General features: G+C 43.6%; 1 protein-coding gene across 1 annotated transcript in view; it reads left to right on the top strand.

Annotated features, from left to right (window-relative positions):
* Positions 1-7,888: 7,888 nt before the first annotated feature.
* The window catches only part of SERGEF (secretion regulating guanine nucleotide exchange factor), a 239,699-nt gene continuing 231,836 nt past the window's right edge, over positions 7,889-15,751 (top strand). Inside the window, exons 1-3 of the mRNA XM_011992940.1 lie at positions 7,889-8,105; positions 12,953-13,088; positions 14,277-14,432. Coding sequence (XP_011848330.1) covers positions 8,046-8,105; positions 12,953-13,088; positions 14,277-14,432 — 352 coding nt within the window. The 5' untranslated portion in view covers positions 7,889-8,045. The remainder of the gene's footprint in view (positions 8,106-12,952; positions 13,089-14,276; positions 14,433-15,751) is intronic.

Here is a 15,751-nt window from a genome sequence, read left to right on the forward strand (position 1 = left end):
TTATTTCTAAGGTATAAGGTGAGGCCATAAACAGAAAGGCATGCAATGAGAGTAGAGGCTGCAGAAAAGGGGAGGAAATAGAATGTCAGAAGGTCAAGAAGAGCGGTTTAGGACTGAGACTGTAAGTAACGCAATGATTGAAAGGAATGGTTTTTATGCAGAGTCAGCTGTGTAGCACAGGGAGTAAGCAGTCCTGTTATAAATGGGTGAAGCTGAACTCCAAAATACAAGCCTATGTCTCTTTAATTGGCCCCTCCCTCTAGTCACTAAATGAAGATGTTCTTCAAGTTTCTGTCTTTGCACTTCTACTCCTTTTGCCATCTCTTCATGGGGAATGTCACCCAGATACATGACTTCAGTTCTTATCTATTTGCAGTTATAACCCTGACATCTTTCTTGAATTTTTTTCCCCCTTAATTCCAACTAACTCCTGGATGTCTATGTAGATGTCTCATAATTTAGGCCAATGCTGTACAACTTCATGTGGCACCATCCACATAGAATGAATAGAGGTTGTTCAATATGGCAGCCCTGTCAAGCATCTCAAATTGAACAGGTCTATAAAGGAACTCAGAATCACTTGAATGTCACAGTCCATCAGCTTCCTCTCCCAGTAATTTAATTTGCATTAATGGTATATTAAACGTCATATTTTCAATCATTTTCACGTTTAGTCAGCTACTTAAAAATAGGCTTTTTTTCACATAAATAAATCATATACCATTTAACATGTTTTATTTCAACAGACTGCTAGATCTTTTAGTACTTCTTTGTCCTCAAAATAAATTATAAAAAAACTTTGTATTTCATATCATATTATATAAGAAATATAATTTTGAAGAATAATTCATGCTGTTTTAAATTTTTACATTGTTTGTACATTTTAATAGCTAATCAACTCTTAAGTGTATATTTGATGGTAAATAGATGCTAGCTAATCTGGAATCATTTGAAATATTGATCATCTGATTTATAGTTTAGTTCCAAGGAAATCTATTGTAAGCAAATCATAATAGATAGCAAATCTTAGAACATGTAGAAAAAAAGAAATTAAAAAACAGATAGCAAATAACACAAATTATGCATACTATGTGTGATTATTTTCATACAACTTTGATAATGGTGAAGAATCATACTTACTAAATTTTGAAATGAAGATGTTTATTTAAAATCACTCTATGACTAAAGCACATGAGAATAAATGTTAAAGGCACAGCCTTATAATTCACAACTTTAGAAACATGGAATTTTTTTTTTTTTTTTTTTTTTTTAGATGTAGTTGCCCAGGCTGGAGAGTGCAGTGGTGTGATCTCGGCTCACTGCAAGCTCCGCCTCCCGGGTTCATGCCATTCTCCTGCCTCAGCCTCCTGAGTAGCTGGAACTACAGGCACCTGCCACCATGTCTGGCTAATTTTTTTGTATTTTTAGTTGAGACGAGGTTTCACCGTGTTAGCCAGGATGGTCTCGATCTCCTGACCTCGTGATCTGCCTGCCTCGGCCTCCCAAAGTGGTGGGATTACAAGTGTGAGCCACCGCACCCGGCCAAACAATGGAAATTTTTAATGATGGATTTCAGTTCTTCTCACCTCTGGGTATTTGTAATATTTGGTAACTCAGGAGTTCTGAGAGTCTTAGAATTTTCATGCATTTTAAATATATGTCTTCAAAGCACCTAGGAATATGTAAATAGTTACCCAAATGTGAGAACAGAATTGAACTAAAAGCTTCATATATATATATATATATATATATATATTTTTTTTTTTTTTTTTTTTTTTAGATGTAGTTGCCCAGGCTGGAGAGTGCAGTGGTGTGATCTCGGCTCACTGCAAGCTCCGCCTCCCGGGTTCATGCCATTCTCCTGCCTCAGCCTCCTGAGTAGCTGGAACTACAGGCGCCTGCCACCACGCCCGGCTAATTTTTGTATTTTTAGTAGAGATGGGGTTTCACCATGTTGGCCAGGCTGGTCTTGAACTTCTGACCTCAGAAGATCCACCCACCTTGTCCTCCCAAAGTGCTGGGATCGCAAGCATGAGCCACCATGCCCAGCCGGTTAATAATTCTTAATCAGTGAATCATTGTTCAAAGACATAGTTAATATTCTCATGACTTTTTAAGGACGCTTAAAAGCTGACCTTCAGAATGCCTACATTTCTTTACCTACATATTTTGCCATTTGGAGTTATACAAGTAGTAATGACACACCAAAATGTACATAATTATTGTTAGTTTTTAAGTTGGCTTCCAAATTCAAAAAAGAAAAAAATCCTGAATTCTCTAAAGGAATATATGATAGAGTCCATATATTAATTCATAGGAAGTGTTTAAGGTACTATGGTCTATTTTGGTCTAATCTTTGTTTTACTATATAATATACATTTATGATTTACAAGTTTGTTATTCAGTGCGATAATAAATGAACACAAAATTTATGTTCTCAACCAATATTTACTTTTTCCCAAACATATGTTAAAAATTGATTTAAACTTATATTAGCAATTTTATTAGTTTAGGAAATCCATTATATCTTATACTTCTTAAAAAGCCTATGCATATGAGATAGAAGCCAAACACATCTGGAGCCTGGTAACCACTCTTCAGAGTTCTTGGTAAAGTCTTAGTGTTATGTTCCTGTCGACGAAAAGAGTCAAACACACTAAAGTATTTGAAGAGATTTATTCTGAGCCAAATATGAGTGACCATGGCCCATGACACAGCCCTTAGGAGACCCTGAGAACATGTGCCCAAGGTGGTCAGCGTGCCGCTTGGTTTTATACGTTTTAGGGAGACATGAGACTTCAGTCAAATATATTTATAAGGTACATTGGCTCAGTCCAGAAAACTGGGATAATTGAAAGTGTTAGGTGGGAGGCTTCCAGATTATAGGTAGATTTAAAATTTTTCTAATTGGCAATTAATAGAAAGGAATGTCTGGGTTGCTGTATGAGTTTGCGGAGACCAGTTTTATCATGCAGGTGAAGCCTCCAGATGGCAGGCTTCCAAGAGAATAGACTGTCAATTTTTCTTATCAGACTTAAGGTCTGTGTTGATATTAATGCTGGAGAGCTATAAGGAGGCATGTGTGTCACCCCCACTTCCAGTCATGGCCTGAGTCAGCCTTTTAGGTTACATTTTAGAGTGCCCTGGCCTAGAAGAAAGTCCATTCAGATGGTTGGGGGGGCCTTAGAATTTTATTTTTGGTTTACACTCCTCATCTGTAAAATGCACTAAGTCTACTATACTGGATTATTGGAGAAGTTATGCTGCAAGAGGACTTTGCAAAAAACAAAAAACAAAAAAACAAAAAACCCTCCTCATTTTCCACATGTAAAGAATTATTAATACAGTCACTCTCTTAACAGATATTCCCCCTTAGCTTCTGGATGATTTTATCTTCCACAAGAGGGGATTAATTTTTGCTTCTAGTAGGCAGTATATAATGGCTTGGTAAAGTCTTAGTCCAGTTAGGGATTGAGCCAAAGAGAAGTTGAGCTTCAGTCTTTGTGAGGGCTGTTCTATTTCCAGTTCACCTTGACTTTCAGGGTGTAGCCCTTTAGGGATCTCAAGAGAAAACTATGGGTGTGTACCAGGGCTTCTCCTTGGGGGCTCTGGACTCCTACTTTTGTCCCCTCCTTCATGTCCACCATTCCCTCCTCCCATCCCTACCCTATGAGATTGCTAAAGGTACTGTTCAGCTTCTTAGTTGTTGATTTCAGTCAAGATTCTTAGCCTCCAAGACATTGCTTAGTAATTAGCAAGTGCTTCAAGGAGAAAAGTAGTGCCAAATATAATCTCTCAGCTTTCAGATCTTGGCCCTTCAAGTTCTTGCTGCTTTGATAGCTCTCCAATGACTTGAAATAGATTTTAAAAATATTTTCTGTCAAATTTTCTAGTTGTTTTTTTGTGACAGAAAAGGTTTGCAGCTAGCTAATCTCCCTTTATCAAAAGTAGAAAACTGACCTTGAAGTAAATAACTTCTTTGAGCCTCAGTTTTCTCATCTATAAAACAATGATCCTGGCCAGGCAAGGTGGCTCACACCTGTAGCCCTAGCTACTTGGGCGGCTGAGGCAGGAGGATCACTTAAGCCCAGGAGGTAGAGGCTGCAGTAAGCCATTATCGTGCCACCTGCACTGGGCAACAGAGGGAGACCCTGCCTCAAAAAAACAAAATAAAATAAAATAATAATCCTAACAGCATTTATCATACTAGTATTATTGGGATGATCAAATAAAATAATCCAATGGGAAAAATTTCCTAATCTTTATGGTGCAGAGATGCAATCTGTATGTTCCCAAATACTTTATATTTTCCTCTTTTGGGGAGACAAGGCATCTGAAAGTAAAGCCATTAAATGGTTTAAATCTAGTCCCATTCAAGAACTGCAATTCATCCAGGCTGCTCATGGGAAGAACTAGGCAGTGGCGAGTACATAGTTGAAATAGTTGCAACATCTCAACACTTCCAATAAATTATATTAAGGGATATGACATAATAATATAACTGTAGGTTAGTTAAAATATTGATGCTTGTACATTCAAGGAGTGGAGTCAGAAAACAACTATATTCTTCCAGACCTCTCTCTATTAAAACTGGCTCTGTAGGTAGTTCTTCCTTGCCCTGCTGGATGAAATCTCAGATTGCTGCCTGAGTTTTCTGCTTGTTCACACATAATAAAAAGTCCTTAGCTCCTAATTTTCATTTCTCTCTCTCTCTCTCTCACACACATACTCTCTGTCTCTCTCTCTTTCAATATTTAAAAAGGCTAGTCCTGTGGAAAAACTTCAATAAAACAAACTTTAAGGTTGAAACTTTTTCCCTCCTCTAGAACTGAGAAAGGAGTGGGTGTGCTTAGTTTCTTCATTTCCTTGTCCCTTGTTAGTTAGTGGATGCCTGGGACTCCTCCAGGGTTGGGGAGATGTAGAGGGGAGGAGAAGTAAGGAGGAGAAAAGTTCTTTTTGGTCTGATACTGTTGTGAGTTGGCATCAGTGTTTTCTGTACTTGGTAAGTATTTCATGCTGACATTTTCTTGTGGGCGTTTTGGAAGACCTTCCTACCTTCTTATTTCTTGGGATTTCTTGATGTGGGTAAATGTATCTCTGTGGGCTGTTAAATTCATTTTCCTCACCCTCAAGGAATCTAGTGATTGACTCTCCTGTGGGTGTCACTTCACCCTTCCAGAAATTCTCTTGGACAAGGTCTAAGACCATCCCCCAGTCAGTTTGTTCATGTATGGGAAATGGACAGTTTTTATTTTGAAAAACTCTGGGTGTGAAAGACCTCCCCAAAGCATCAGTTTGTCTTCGCTCAGCTATTAGAGCGGATATCCAGCCACAAGCCCTTGTATTTCTCAGAACAGATTGGACAGAAGCCTGTCTGGCTCCTAATCTAGAGGGATGCATACCAAGCTCTCTCAGGGACCCAGCTAAACTAACTTTCCTTAGACATGAGATGGGTGAGACCCACACCACATTGATAATTGTGGTCACATATCCTACTAGAATTTTCTCTGGTCTCTCAACCTTTTTGGTAGACTGAAAGTCATACACTGGTTTCTAGACAGTTGCGTTGCAGTCCTGCTTTGGTGGTCTTGCACCTTATTTTATGATATAGAAGTAACTGGCATTTGTTGCTCAGCCAAAACTTGTTGCGGGAAGTCAGGGACCCCAAATGGAGGGACCGGCTGGAGCTGCAGCAGAGGAACATAAATTGTGAAGATTTCATGGACATTTGTCAGTTCCCAAATAATACTCTTATAATTTCTTACACCTGTCTTACCTTAATCTCTTAATCCCGTTGTCTTTGTAAACTGAGGATGTACGTCACCTCAGGACCACTATGACAATTGTGTTAACTGAACAAATTGATTGTAAAACATGTGTGTTTGAACAATATGAAATCAGCGCACCTTGAAAAGGAACAGAGTAACAGCGATTTTCAGGGAACAAGGGAAGACAACCATAAGGTATGACTGCCTGTAGGGTCGGGCAAAATAGAGCCATATTTTTCTTCTTGCAGAGAGCCTGTAAATGGACATGCAAGTAGGGAAGATATCGCTAAATTCTTTTCCTAGCAAGGAATATTAATAATTAATACCCTGGGGAAGGAACGTATTCGTGGGGGGAGGTCTACAAACGGCCACTCTGGGAATGTCTGTCTTACGCGGTTGCAATAAGGACTGAGATATGCCCTGGTCTCCAGCAGTAACCTCAGGCTTACTAGGGTGGGGAAAAACCCCATCCTGGTAAATTTGAGGTCTGACTGGTTCTCTGCTCTCGAACCCTGTTTTCTGTTGTTTAAGAGGTTTATCAAGACAATACGTGCACTGCTGAACATAGACGCTTATTAGTAATTCTGCTTTTGCTCTTTGCCTTGTGATCTTTGCTTTTGCCCTTTGCCTTGTGATCTTTGTTGGACCCTTACCGGGAGTTTCTGATTTTGCCCTTATCCTGTTTCCTCAGAAGCATTTGATCTTTGTTCTCCTTTTTGCCCTTTGAAGCATGTGATCTTTGTGACCTACTCCCTGTTCACACACCTCCTGCCCTTTTGAAATCCTTAATAAAAACTTGCTGGTTTTACAGCTTGGGGGGCATCATGGTCCTACCGATATGTGACGTCACCCCCAGTGGTCCAGCTGTAAAATTCCTCTCTTTGTACTCTTTCTCTTTATTTCTCAGCCGGCCAACACTTGTGGAAAATAGAAAGAACCTATGTTGAAATACTGGGGGCAAGTTCCCCCAATAAAAACTGAGTGGGGAAGAGTCCCATTTTTACATCTTGTTACACATGCTAGCAAGAAATGGTCAGCGCAAAAAAGTCCACTCATAAGAGAGTCAGCAAGCATGGTATAGCTCCTGCACATTCAGATCCCTAGAGAATGAAGAGCTGTTTTATCTCTCCAAAGTTGGCATTTTTCTTGGTATGGTCATCGACATTCTCCAGATGCCACACGTTGGAGGGAGAAAGGTGAGGGCTGCCCTCAAGTAGTCTTACAGGCAGAAATTCCTAAGAGTGGATGGAGTGAAAGAACAGGAAAGAACAGTGTAAGAGCTCACTAAGACACTTCCCAGAAGCCCAGGCGTGAAGGGCGGTGAGTGCTGGAGGCCCCTGTCAGCAGAGGGGCCAAGTGCTACCGAATGTGGATGATCATCTTTAATGTGACCCCATGTGTTCTGTATTCCTGATACCAGTGCCATATTTTCCTTCAGATAAATTGAACTTAACTCCCACCAGCAACACGACGCTGTCTGAGAAAAGCCATTTTATATGGAAATGTTCGTTGGGTGACGATTATCCAGTATTATTAATCGAATGAGCTCAGGGCCGTGCCCGGAGCGCCGAGGCTGCCCCAGCAGGAGTCCACGCTAACGAGCCTCCCCCATTCAGCGTCGTGAGGCGCGGGTTCCCGCTCCATGCCAGGTGCAGAGGGCGACACTGGCGACGTGCCACTCCACTCGCCTCCCAAGGCGCCCCCTCAGATGTTTGCGAACGCACATCAAAGCAGGCTCAAGACAATTGCTCCTGAGATGCCCGGCAGGACCCTGCCCTACCCGTCAGGCTCCATTTCTTGTTCCCGCAAATGGTGATGCCATCCCTGCCCTGTCAGCCCCTCTGGGCTGTCGTAGGCCTCCAAGGAGACAAAAACACGAAGGAGCTTTGTGAACTGTGGCGCGCAGTGCACCTGTATGAAACATGAAATTATGACTAAAAATAAAGAGTACGAGGGGGAGGAGCGAGAGGCTGAGAGGCCCAGCGCGACAGGAGGCTGCAGGCGGAGACGCTGCGAGCGCCGCCGGGGCGGGCTGACTGGGAGGCGGCTCCGGGTTTGTCATCCGGCCCCGCCCACCACTGGTCCCCGAAGGCCCGAGGGCGCGTCCGCACCCCCTCTCCTGGCCCGCGGGCCCCTTCCCACCACAGATCCCTCCCGGCGCCCGCCCCATTCGCGACGCAGGTCCCGCCCCTGCGCCCGGGCTCCCGCTCCCACCCCTCCCCGGCAGGCCCCGCCCTCGTGCGGTCCCTCCCGGAAGCGCCGGCAGAGCGACCTCGCATGGAGCGCGAGCCCAGCGCCTCAGAGGCCGCCCCCGCGGCGGCCGTGCTTTTCGCCTGGGTACGTGACTCCGCCCCCGAGCCAGGGCCAGCTGAGGGGCGCCGAGACGTGGGAGCTCCTGGCCGCGGCTTGGGCAGTTCAGGGGCTGGGTGGCCGAGGTCCGAGCCGGGCTCTGGGTTGGAGGATCCTGGGCTGGGAGCAGGGGAGGAGCGGGCGGGGAGGGAAGGGTCTTTGCGGTCGACTTAGGGGCCTGCCGGCTGGCGGGGCTGGAGCCGGAGGGGCTGTGGCGCTGCGGGAAGAACCTGCCTCGGGGCAGAGCGTCTGGTTCCGCGAGAGCCCTCCAGCCCGCATAGCGCCTGGAAGATAGCGCGAAGGGCTCGGTGGAGAGGATCGCCCGGTCCCAGAGCCCCGTGGGGCCACCTGTGCCCCTCACCCTCCTGATGCCTGAAGGAGGGAGGCCGTGTCCCAGCCTGGCGAGTGCATCCTTTGGATGTGAGGCCTGCGGTGTTTGGCCGCGCACAAGGCACAGACCCTACCTATTTGCTGATACTCTGCTGTGACCTGTCTTGGGGGAGTTGGGCTGCTGTTGGTTTGACGGGAGCATTGGGAGAGACAGGGTCATCTTGATGTGTGTTTGGGAGACAGGAGGTTTCGTGCACAGGAGCGTGGCAGGTGGCCGACCAGCATGCACAGGAATGAGCAGTCGCTGCGTCTTGTGCTTCTTCATAGCACGTATCACAATTTTAATGATGTGTATAATTTATTATTAACGTCAGTCTCTCTGGCTAGAAAGTAAGTGTGGTGAGAGTAGGTGCTGTACCTGTCTTGTTCACAGTGTCTCTCTTGGTGTCTGGCACTTTGTAGGTCCCCAGGAAATACTTGTTGACGAATGAGTAAACGAGTATCCGTGTGCCTACCCATGTGCTGGTGTTGGGGAAATACACATGAGTGAAATACACATGAGTGAGAGACTTCCAGTTCTTGTGTTGGGTGAGAGCAAAAGTATAACCTGCATTGCTGTTAAAATCAGTGTTAATTGACCATTTTTTAAAGAAGTAATGATCAGTACAAGGCGGCACTTGTTGAATGTGGTGCTACAGTTTGGCAGGAGGGAGAGCATGGCCTGTGGTAGTCTGGCTGGCTGGGCGTCTTTGAGGTGGCCCGGGAGCTGGGGGATTGAATATGTGCTGTCTCTGGCTTTTTCCAGGCAGGAGACTGGCGTCTGTGTGGACAGAGGAAACATCAGGCAGAAACAAACCTTTAATATTCGGCCTTGTCTGTACTGAAACAGTATGTCTGTAAAATATGTTTAATAGGTTGTTGACACCCTTCTGCTGTGTTTGGAGAACTGGTGGTGTGTTTTTGCTGCTGCATAATCTGAAACTGTGGGCGTGTGTTGGCCGGCTAGGGCTACCATAACAAAATACCACACAATAGAGGCTTAAACAACAGAAATTTATTTTCTCACAGTTCCAGAGGCTAGAAGGCCAAGATCAAGGTGTGAGTAGGTTTGGTTTCTCCCAAGGCCTCTCTCTGGCTTGCAGATGTCTGCCTTCTCACTGTGTCCTCACATGGCTTTTTTCACTGTGTCCTCACATGGCCTTTTCTGTGTGTGTTAGCATCCCTGGTGTCTCTTCTTTTGAGGACACCAGTTATATTGGATTAGGGCCCCACCCTTATGACCTCATTTAACCTTAATTGCCCCTTTAAAGGCCCTCTCTCCAAATACAGTAAGGTACTAAAGGTTAGGGCTTCAACATGTGAATTTTGGGGGAATAAAGTTCAGTTCACAGTTACCTTGTTAGGGGTGTGTGTGTGTGTGTGTGTGCGCACGCATGCATACACGTGCATGTGTGATATGTCTGGAGTGTTTGTAAGGAAGAAAGGCAAACAACAGTTGTAATAGGTTGTGTTAAATTTCCCTTCATCTTGCTTTATCCTGGATTTAGGGCCTCTCCCAGCATTGCAAAAATTGGTACCATAATTTGAACCGCAGAGTGCCCATGTGTCATATTACTTTTCTCCCAGGTGTTCAGCAGCCTTGCACCCCTGGTAATGGGACAGCCACGGAGATCTCAGGGCTGACCAAGAAATACTGTGTGTGTATACTCTATATTCCCCTTCATGTTGAGCGACAGTCTTTCACAGGGTCTTACATTCATTCACCATATAAATGCATGTACATCTTCTTCGGGCCAGCACAGTTTCAGATGCAGGGGAAACAGCAGTGAGCAAAGCAGAGTTCCTGCCCTCCTGGAGTTTAGTTTCTAGCAGAGGAGGTGTACAGTAAACAAGTAGACATATATAATGTAACATCAAGAAGTGGCGTGAAGAAAAATAAAGCAGAAAATGAGTGATATGGGGATGCTATTTTAGATAAGGTCATACAGTTAACCACCTGCCAGGTAAGCTCTGGGATGGTTCACTGTATGTTCTTTTTTTTATTTTTTCTTAGAGACACAGTAAGGTACAGTAAAAGGTACAGGGCTTCAGACTTTTTGCCTATCCAGATGTAACTATGGAAAGTTACTTAACCTCTCTGAGCCTTAGTTTCTTCCTCTGTGAAATGGGAGTAATAATGTCCTTCTTAGTTGTGAGGATTAAAGGTGAATGCGCAGTATGGAGAGAAGCACTCAGTAATTGGTAGCTAATAATTGCCCCATGTGGGCTCCTGGGACTTATGCCCCTGCTATGGCTTACTCTTCCATCTTTGAGTTCTTACAGCCCAGGATGGCTGTGAAATAGACTACAAGGGGAAGGATTATATATGTATGTATGTATGTATGTAAGTATGTCTGTATGTATTTGTTGTAATTATTTTACATCACCTTTCCTCATTCAGGTGTCTTCAAAAACAAATATATTTAAAATATTTTACTTCTCATCTCCAGGAAGAATCAGCTAGGAGTAGATACTTCAATAAATTATAAAGATTTCTGAAATCTTAGTAAGATTCTCTCTGCAGGTCCACAATCTCTTATCTTCAATTCTGAATACAAAAAGCTCTGAAAATCCAAAACTTACTGGACATAAGGCCATTTATAGTATTTGGCCACTTCTTATGAATATTTGTACTTTTTAATGCAGAAAGATTATTGTTTTGCTTATAGGCTGCTGTCCCTGGACCTTGCATCAGCATATATGACATGTATACTGTATTACTTTTCTAAAAGCTGTAAAATTCTGAATCTGAAATACATCTGACTGTAAGCATTTCAGATTAGGGATTATGGACCTTTTTTGTATAATAATAATAATAATAGACATATTGCCTGTCAAGGGGAAATCTGTCCCCTTACTGGAATCTCACCATGTGAATCTTGGAGCCACATAGCACTGAACTTGAAAAGGCCCTTAGAGATCATTGCCAACCTCTTTCACTGTACAAATGAAATAATGACGTACCTTGCTTTAAGGCACAAAATCCTTAGCCAACTTTGATTCCAGAGTTGTTGTCAGTTTTCCCATTATGGGTGTGGGGAGGAGGAACAAGAACTAATTCCAGGATGTTGCCCTCCCATTTTGATGCTGTTTCTCCCTCATTTTTTTCTTTTCTTAACTTCCCTAGGTAGTTAGCTTTTATCAGAAGGAACCCCTGTGCTGCCTCCCAAAGGCAATACGTGGGGGCTGGAGCATAAGAAGGGGAAGATGAGGAATATCACTGGCTGAGTTGTGGGTGCTTAGGACTCTTCTCATATGGAAATCGTGGTGTTCTGAGGATGGGGCCTCCATCTAAATATGGGTTGCATATAACAGCCGGTAAGAATGATCCTATCAGGTCATTTCCTCTTTGGTCAGTTTCCCACTTGACAAAGGAAGGGTAAGATTTACATTCCCAAATGCTCCAAAGTCCTTCAGTGAGCGAATTATTATTATTTTTCTTTTCAGATTTTGGGGAAGGGATTTAAGGAGGGAAGAAAGGAGATGGGGTGAGAGTGTTTCTAAGTCTGAAACTATCTGTCCTGAGCTGTCCCCATGATTACTCAAGGACAAGGGGAGACAGTTTTGCCCACAGCTCCAGAGACACAGATAACACAGGAATGACCTTCATTTTTCTTCATGCTGGCCCCTGTAGGGGTCTGTGAGCAGCTTCTACTGGAACTTTGTTTGGATTCTGTGTCCATATTTATAATTTATTTGAAATGTGCTGGATAGCGTTCTCTTTTAGGGGCTGAAGTTCAGCTAGGGAAAGCAGTGAGGTGGCATGGGACGTGGGTGTAGGGGGAGGGAGTAAGGAGAGATATGAGATACTCCTGCCAAGGACTCGAGGCTCAGAACTCTCTCTAGAGAAGACAAGGCCCTCCTCCTCAAGAGGCTGTCTTGTTCTCAGTCAGAAGAACCTTGATTTAGGATATGGCCTCTCTTTTCATGGCCACTCTAAGAGGAAAGACTACTTTACCCCATTACCTCTAGAGGGTTGGGCTAGGCCAAGGACCTCATAGGACTCATGCCCCCACAACCATGACTGGCATTGCTGCTTTGCCTTCTGGGGCCTGAGGTAGAAAAAAGTGTGGGTTCTTCAGCTGCTGCAGGAGGCCAAGAGGCAGGTCATTTGTCCTTTGCCCCAGTAAATTAAGCCTGCCAGGGTACCTACCTAGGAACTTTCCTGGATGTGAATTTCCTCCACTATTATGGTCGTGAGTCTCTTACTAATGGTATTACAGATCAGGGGTCAGGAGACGGTGTTACATGTTGTTTTCTGGTGCTTGTTATTATATATTTGAATAAACAGTGCTGTGAGTATTTGCCATGAAGGAGCTAATTTTTTTTTTTAAGAATGAGCTTAAGAAATCTCATTTGTTATAGCCTCTGAGAGATACGTCAGGGTGAGAAAGATAGAGACAGGTAAATAGACATTGACAGTCGCGGTTCCCAAACTTTTTCATCTTTGGCTTATTCATCCGTAGGGTGCAAATAGCTATGGGCAACTTGGCCTTGGCCATAAGGAAGATGTGCTGTTGCCTCAGCAACTGAATGACTTCTGTAAACCCAGGAGTGTCAGGAGGATCACAGGAGGAGGAGGCCACTCTGCAGTTGTCACAGGTAACTTCCTTCAAAAGTAGATAGTCACTCATTTTCTTAGTTAGACATTTTCCCCTGGATATGATATTGCCATTTTTCAGCCTTTTGTATTTTGCAGAGGAAAATAATGTATTTTTGTGAAACATTTTTGTGAAAGAGCCAAATTGCCATCAGAGGATCCTAGATTTTCAGGACTGGAAGGACTTCAGAGATCTTCTTCTAGGCCAACTCTTTCCTACACCCCCTCCATTATACAAATGAAACTCAGAAAGGAGCACTGATTGCTTAACATCACAAGGCAAATAAGTGGCAGAGTTACAATGTATATTTTACACCATAGGAGTTAGAAGTGTTTGTAATTAGATTGGATATTCCTTGAGAGCAAAAACTGTGCATTTCCCTTAATCTTCCCTTACTGTATCTAGGATAGCACTTAACAAGTAATACAAGTGCTACAATGTTGTAAAAGGGGGCATATTGCATCTGGTTAAGAACATGAGCTCTGGAATCAAATCTCTGGGTTCAGATCCTGGTTCTGTGACTTATTATCTATGTGGCCTCGGGCAAATAGCCACAGTTTCTCAATCTGTTACATGAGGATAATAATAGTGGGTGAAGAGAACCAGTGAGTTAGCAGAGCTCCATTCTGACTGTCATGGGTCCTGGGTGCTTTTCCCTTTATGGACCCCTTTGTAAAGAAATAAAATTATATTTTACAACTGTGTTGGTATAAAGATGGATATTAATATAATCCACTCCAAATTTAGTGTTATATGTGCATTGTTACTGTATTGTCTTTTTCTCATTTCAAAATAACTAAAAATTAAGCCACTCTGTGGGCCTCTGAAAAGTGTTATGGGCCCTAGACACTGTGCCTAAAGGATGAATCCACCCTGCACACAAAGCTGTTAAAACAGTACCTGGCACATTCTAAATGTTGAATAAATGTTGGCTTTTTGTTCCAGTAGATGCTCAGTTTGGTGATTGACCACTGTTCCAAGACTTGAAGTTTCTATATAGGTATTAGTTTGAGGCCCTTGGCCTTGTGTTGTTTGGCTCCAGAATACATGAACATACACAACTTATTAACTTGGATGGGAAAAAAAGTTATTGGTCTGAGACTCCAAATAATTAGTGAAATCTTTTTATTCATTTTGCAGTTGTGTTTTTCCCTGTGTGCACTATCACTGGTGCCTTTATATTTTGCAGACGTAGGAGACCTCTTTGTTTGTGGTCTGAACAAAGATGGGCAACTGGGGCTTGGTCACACAGAGGATATCCCATATTTTACCCCCTGCAAATCCCTCTTTGGCTGTCCCATCCAACAGGTGGCCTGTGGCTGGGATTTTACCATTATACTCACAGGTGAGTTCACTCCTAGGTAAATTTGTATCACCACAAAGGCTTTGGGTGAGAACAGTATGATGGTGGTGACTGCCGATTAAATGAAAGCCTCTTTGTGTTTAAAAGGCACACACAAGGCCCGGTGCGGTGGCTCACAATTGTAATTCCAGCACTTTGGGAGGCCAAGGCGGGTGTATCACTTGAGGTCAGGAGTTCGAGACCACCCTGGCCAACATGGTAAAACCCTGTCTCTACTAAAAATACAAAAATTAGCCAGGTGTGGTACCCCATGCCTATAGTCCCAGCTACTCTGTAGTCCCAGCTGTTTGGGAGGCTGAGGCAGGCGAATCACTTGAACCTGGGAGGTGGAGGTTGCAGTAAGCTGAGATGCACCATTGCACCCCAGCCTGAGCGACAGAGCAATACTCCATCTCAAAATAAATAAAAATAAATAAAAAGCACACACAAATTTTCCCTCTGGTTGTCAAGGAAAGTTGTGGACTGCCTTTTCTAAGGAGAGTTTAATGGTAAAGGAGACTGGGATTGGGGTGGAAAACTTTTGTCAGAGAGTAGGGAATAGACTAGATCACCTTTGGTGGCCATTTCCTGTCCCAAAAGTTCATGATAGCTGCGTGCCTGGGGTAGCTGGCCAGTGGCCAGCAGTGGCAGCGAAGGGTTATTTGTGGGGAGTGTGGTAGGAGAATATGAGGCAATAGTGGTTGTCAAAACAGTGATAGCAGCTTTTTCCCACTGTGGAATTTTTTTTTTTAAAATAATTGGTGTTGGGCAGATCTGTTTGGTCTTTGTGAAGCCAGGTAGCAGGATAGGATATGGCCAGAGGGTTATTAGAATAATGCACTTGGGAACAGCCAGAAGTAGTTACTTTGTCAGCTGATGTCTGTTCCCTTGAAGCAGTTTTGACCTCTCTGTTCAGCTTTGCTCTGTCTAGCTGGCCATTCTGGATTTAAAGGACCATCTATGGTTTCTGACCAGGCTCCCTCTTTGCCACAGTCCTCTGGCAAGGGCACCTTTCATCACTCTTCTGTCATAAACCCTTGTGGATTCTCCCAGACATAGCTCAGATCCCTAGCTTTTTAGCGTTGGCCTTCTGTAACTGTTCCCTAGCTGTCTTTGTGCCTTGTCTCTTATTCTCCACGCTCCTCATACTTTTCTTTCTAGTCGTACCAAGCAGTACATGCTCTTCTGTCTGTCTGGACCAGCCCCTCTTGTCTGTCTGATGGACTCAAATCCCAGCTTTAAAACCCTGCTCAAGTGTCACCATCCTCCTCTGTGGAGGGGTTCTGTAATATGTGTTGAATTTGATGGTAATTATTAGAATC

The sequence above is a fragment of the Mandrillus leucophaeus genome, unplaced genomic scaffold (assembly GCF_000951045.1).
Source record: "Mandrillus leucophaeus isolate KB7577 unplaced genomic scaffold, Mleu.le_1.0 Scaffold420, whole genome shotgun sequence".
NCBI lineage: Eukaryota > Metazoa > Chordata > Mammalia > Primates > Cercopithecidae > Mandrillus > Mandrillus leucophaeus.